At 38.5% G+C, this 5289-nt stretch overlaps 1 protein-coding gene across 1 annotated transcript; it reads right to left on the reverse strand.

Moving 5' to 3' along the window:
* Positions 1-776: 776 nt before the first annotated feature.
* On the reverse strand, positions 777-1343 carry LOC130981041 (uncharacterized). The gene has a single exon (XM_057904681.1). The coding sequence runs from the start codon at positions 1341-1343 to the stop codon at positions 777-779; it is 567 nt and encodes a 188-aa protein (XP_057760664.1).
* Positions 1344-5289: the final 3946 nt, after the last annotated feature.

Genomic DNA, 5289 nt, shown 5'->3' on the forward strand with positions numbered 1-5289 from the left:
ACAACTTGGACCGGACTCACCCAAGGGCTATCAGAGATTGGGTATATGATTCCAGCATTCCACAGCTTCATCACCTCCTTTTGAACCACTTCCTTCATGGCTGGGTTAAGCCTTCTTTGAGGTTTCACCACAGGTCTTGAGTCCTCTTCCAACAAGATTTTATGCATGCAAATGGCAAGACTTATACCCTTGATATCATAAATCGTCCATCCCAAAGCTGTCTTGTGAGCCCTCAGCACTTCAATCAGCTTTGTTTCATCTTCCATGTTTAAGGAAGCATTGATTATCACTGGCAAGGTCTCTTCTCCTCCAAGAAATGCATACTTGAGATGAGGAGGGAGGGGCTTCAATTCTTGCTTTGACACCTCCTCTGTCTTGCTTTCAAAAGAGATTTCAGCCACTCTTTCTTCTATAATATATTGTTTTTCTTTTGTTTCCTCTTCTTGTTCCTCCTGACAGTTGGCTTCAAATAACTCTTCCTCCAATTCTTCTATCATTTCCACCCTCATATGCTTCTCCTTCTCAGGGGGATATTGCATGGCCTTAAAAACATTGATGATAATTTTTTCATCATGCACCTTGAGGGTCATTTCACCTTTCTCTACATCAATTATAGCTCTTGTTGTGGCCAAGAAAGGTCGCCCCAAGATAATTGAGTTATGTCCCTCTTCTTCCATGTCTAAGATGACAAAATCAAAAGGGAAAATGAATTCTCCAATCTTCACCAATAAGTTTTCTATAACTCCATTAGGTATCTTGAGTGATCTGTCTGCCATTTAAAGTGACATTCTTGTTGGTTTGACTTCCTCTATTGCAAGCTTTTTCATTAGTGAGAGAGGCATCAAGTTGATGCTGGCACCTAAGTCACAGAGAGCCTTTTCTAGTGTCATGTTGCCTATGGTGCATGATATGATGAAGCTCCCTAGGTCCTTGAGCTTTGATGGGAGACCCTTTTGAATCATTGCACTACATTTTTGTGTCAAGATCGCTGTCTCCTTTTCATTCCAACTTCTCTTCTTATTAATGAGTTCTTTGAGGAATTTTGCATATAGAGGCATTTGCTCTAATGCTTCAGTAAGGGGGATATTGATTTCCAGCTTTTTAAAAACCTCCAGAAACTTGAAAAATTGTTGATCCTTGAGCTCTCTTTGCAATCTTTGAGGATATGGCAGAGGAGGGATGTAACATTTAACCTCCTTTCTCTGTTCTTGTGGGGGCTCTGTCATGACTTGATTTCCCTTCCTTGAAGCCTGTGGCTCACCCTCTTTCTTCTTGGAACTCTCTTGATCCTTTTCTCTGCTGCCACTTCTTTCTTTTTGGCTTCTTGTTAGCTTGTTTGTCATTCCCCAGAGTCTTTCCACTTTTCAATTGAATTGCCTTGCATTCTTCTTTAGGATTGGGGATGGTATCACTTGGGAAAGAGTTGGTTGGCCTTTCAGCTGGCTGTTTGGACAATTGTCCAATTTGCCTTTCCAAATTCCTTAGTGAGGCTTCATGGTTCTTGTTGGCAAATTCCTGGTGCTTTATCATTTTCTCCATCATCATCTCCAAATTGGAGGTTCTTTGGGACTCTTGTGGTAGTTGTGGCTAAGTGTGTGATGTAGATGGTAGATGAAAATTTTTTTGGTTAGTTGATGGATTATTGGGTAGTAAGTGGATGCAGGGTGGTTATTTTGTGGTTTTCTGTATGGATTTTGGTTAGTGTTTTGATGGTTTTGGTGGTTTGTGTTTTGGAAGTTATTTTGGTTGGAGTTTCTTTGCCAAGTTTGCTGGTTTTGGTTCTCTCCCCACTTCAAATTAGGGTAGTTTCTCCAAGATGAGTTATAAGTGTCTCCATAGAAATCATTCTGTCCAGCTCCTTGATTTTGCATATACTGCACTTGTTCAGGCTACTGTTCTTCATAACTTTCCTCCTGCTATCCCCACACAACTGGCGGTTGGTTAGTTATGCTTACTGCTGCATGTTGTAGTCTATCCATCCACTTTGACATCATTTCAATTTGTTGCTGGAGTTGCTGAAGCATAATCTTGTTTTGAGCCAAGATTGTATCAACTCCTTCAAGCTCAATGGTGCACGAAATTGCAATCACACCTTTACAACTCCACACAACTAACCAGCAAGTGCACTGGGTCATCCAAGTAATAATTCCTTACACGAGTAAGGGTCGATCCCACGGAGATTGCCGGCTTGAAGCAAGCTATGATTATCCTATAACTCTTAGTCAGGAGATTAGTGATAAAAATGATTTTGTTTGTAAAAAGTAAAAGAGCATGAAATGAATGATACTTGTTATTCAGTAATGGAGAACAGGTTGAGGTTTCAGAGATGCTCTGTCTTCTGAATCTCTGTTTTCCTGTTGTCTTCTTCTCCAAACACGCATGGCTTCCTTCCATGGCAAGCTGTATGTTGGTGGATCACCATTGTCAATGGCTACCATCCATCCTCTCAGTGAAAATGGTCCAGGTACGATTTTTGTATGGCTAATCAACTGTTGGATCTCTCGTCTCAGATGAAAAATACCAGGCACAGCTACCGCACGACTAATCATCTGTCGGTTCTCACTTGTGTCAGAATAAGATCTCTCTATCCTTTTGCACACTGTCACTGCGCCCAACATTCGTGAGTTTGAAGCTCGTCATAGTCATCCCGTCCCAGATTCTGCTCGGAATACCACAGACAATGTTTAGACTTTTCAGATCTCAGGAATGCTGCCAATTGGTTCTAGCCTCTACCACAAAGGTTCTGATCTCACGAGTTTGAATGCTCTGTTGTCAGGTGATGCAAGTCAAGCTCACGGAATACAAACCCAAGAGATACGCACTCAAGCTGTTGCCCAATGACTACGTTGAGCTCAGATAGAACAGAAGTGGTTGTTAAGCACACGTTCATAAATTTGAGAATGATGATGAGTGTCACAGATCACCACATTCTTCATATTGAAGTATGAGTGAATATCTTAGAACAGAAGCAAGCGTGATTAAATAGAAGACAATAGTAATTGCATTAATCCATTGAAACACAGCAGAGCTCCTCACCCCCACCTATGGGGTTTAGAGACTCATGCCATAGAAGATACAATATAAGATGTAAAATGTCATGAGTTTTAAAATGAATATCTAAAAGTAGTTTTTATACTAAACTAGTAACTTAGGTTTACAAAAAATGAGTAACTAAGTGCAGATAGTGTAAAAATCCACTTCCAGAGCCCACTTGGTGAGTGTTTGGGCTAAGCTTTGAAGCTTTCACATGCATAGGCCATTCTTGGAGTTAAACGCCAGCTTTGGTGCCAGTTTGGGCGTTTAACTCCAGCTCTGGTGCCAGTTCTGGCGTTTTACGCCAGAAAAAGGTCTCTGGCTAGCGTTTAACGCCAGTTTGGGCCATCAAATCTTAGGCAAAGTATAAACTATACTTCTGTAGCAGGATGAAAATCCCAAGATGTTATCTTTCCAGCCCAATTGAAAGAGCACCGATTGGACTTCTGTAGCTCCAGAAAAATGCGTTTGAGTGCAGGGAGGTCAGAATCCAACAACATCTGCAGTCCTTTCTTAGCCTCTGAATCAGATTTTTGCTCAGGTCCCTCAATTTCAGCCAAAAAATACCTAAAATTACAGAAAAACACAAACTCATAGTAAAGTCCAGAAATGTGATTTTTGCATAAAAACTAATAAAAATATAATAAAAAGTAACTAAAACATACTAAAAACTACCTAAAAACAATACCAAAAAGCGTATAAATTATCCGCTCATCACAACACCAAACTTAAATTGTTGCTTGTCCCCGAGCAACCAAAAACAAAATAAGATAAAAAGAAGAGAAAATAAAATAAGTTTCAAAAATATCAATGAAGATTAGTTTTAATTAGATGAGCGGGTCTAGTAGCTTTTTGCCTCTGAATAGTTTTGGTACATCTCTTTATCCATTGGAGTTCAGAATTGTTGTCTTCTTTAGGAACTCAGAAATACAGATAATGTTATTGATTTTCCTAGTTAAGTTTTTTTTATTCTTGAACACAGCTGCTTTTTGAGTCTTGGCCGTGACCTTTAGCATTTTATTTTTTAGTATTACCACCGGATACATAAATGCCACGGACACATAACTGGGTGAACCTTTTCAGATTGTGACTCAGTTTTGCTAGAGTCCCCAGTTAGAGGTGCCCAGAGTTCTTAAGCACACTCTTTTGCTTTGGATCACGACTTTAACTACTCAGTCCCAAGCTTTTCACTTGGACCTTCATAACATAAGCACATGGTTAGGGATAGCTTGATTTAGCCACTTAGGCCAGGATTTTATTCCTTTGGGCCCTCCTATCTATTGATGCTCAAAGCCTTGGATCCATTTTACCCTTGCCTTTTAGTTTAAAGGGTTACTGTCTTTTTGCTCTTGCTTTTTCTTTTTCTTTCTTTTTTTCTTTATTTTTCGCATTTTTTTTGTTTTTCCGCAAGCTTTTGCTTTTCACTGCTTTTTTTTTCTTCAAGAATCAGTTTCATGATTTTTCAGGTCACCAATAACATGTATCCTTTTTCATTATTCTTTCAAGAGTCAACTTTTCTTAATTCTAATTTTAAACATGCACTGTTCAAGCATTCATTCAAAAAACAAAAAGTATTGCCACCACATCAAAATAATTAAACTATTTTCAAGATAGAATTCGAAATTCATGTACTTCTTTTTCTTTTTCAGAAAACATTTTTCATTTAAGAAAGGTGAAAGATTCATGGAACATTCATAGCTTTAAGACATAGACACTAAACACTAATGATCATGTAATAAAACCAAGACTTAGACAGAAAATAAACATAAAAACAGACAAATAACAATAAAAGCAAGGAAATTAAGGAGCGGGACCACCTTAGTGACGGCGGCTACTTCTTTCTCTTGATGGTCCAATGGAGTGCTTGAGCTCCTCTAGTTTGCTCCATCCTCTTTCTTAGTGATGGGCTTTGGTGATGAATTTCTCCATCTCCCAAGGTTCGGAGGCGAAAGCAATTGCCTTCCCTTTTCTCTTTTTAGAGGATTCTCCGACTTTGGGTGCCATAAGTGGTAATGGAAAGCAAAAAGTAGAACTTTTTCACACCAAACTTAAAAGCTTTGTTTGTCCTCGAGCAAAATAAGATAGAAGGGAGTAGAAGAAGAATGAGGTAATTAATTTTGAAAAACTTGTTAATGTAAAAAAAATTAAAAGGATTTGAAAAGAATTTGAGAAGATATGTAAGTTTGGAAAAGGATAAGGACAAGAATTAAAAAGAATTAAAAGGATTATTAGTTTATGACAATAGAAATTGAAATA

This window comes from Arachis stenosperma, chromosome 5, assembly GCF_014773155.1.
Source record: "Arachis stenosperma cultivar V10309 chromosome 5, arast.V10309.gnm1.PFL2, whole genome shotgun sequence".
NCBI classification, from domain to species: domain Eukaryota; kingdom Viridiplantae; phylum Streptophyta; class Magnoliopsida; order Fabales; family Fabaceae; genus Arachis; species Arachis stenosperma.

Bases quoted from the DNA above. Each gene is read 5' to 3' on its own strand.
- LOC130981041 (XM_057904681.1), bottom strand. From the start codon at position 1,343: ATGACAAACAAGCTAACAAGAAGCCAAAAAGAAAGAAGTGGCAGCAGA.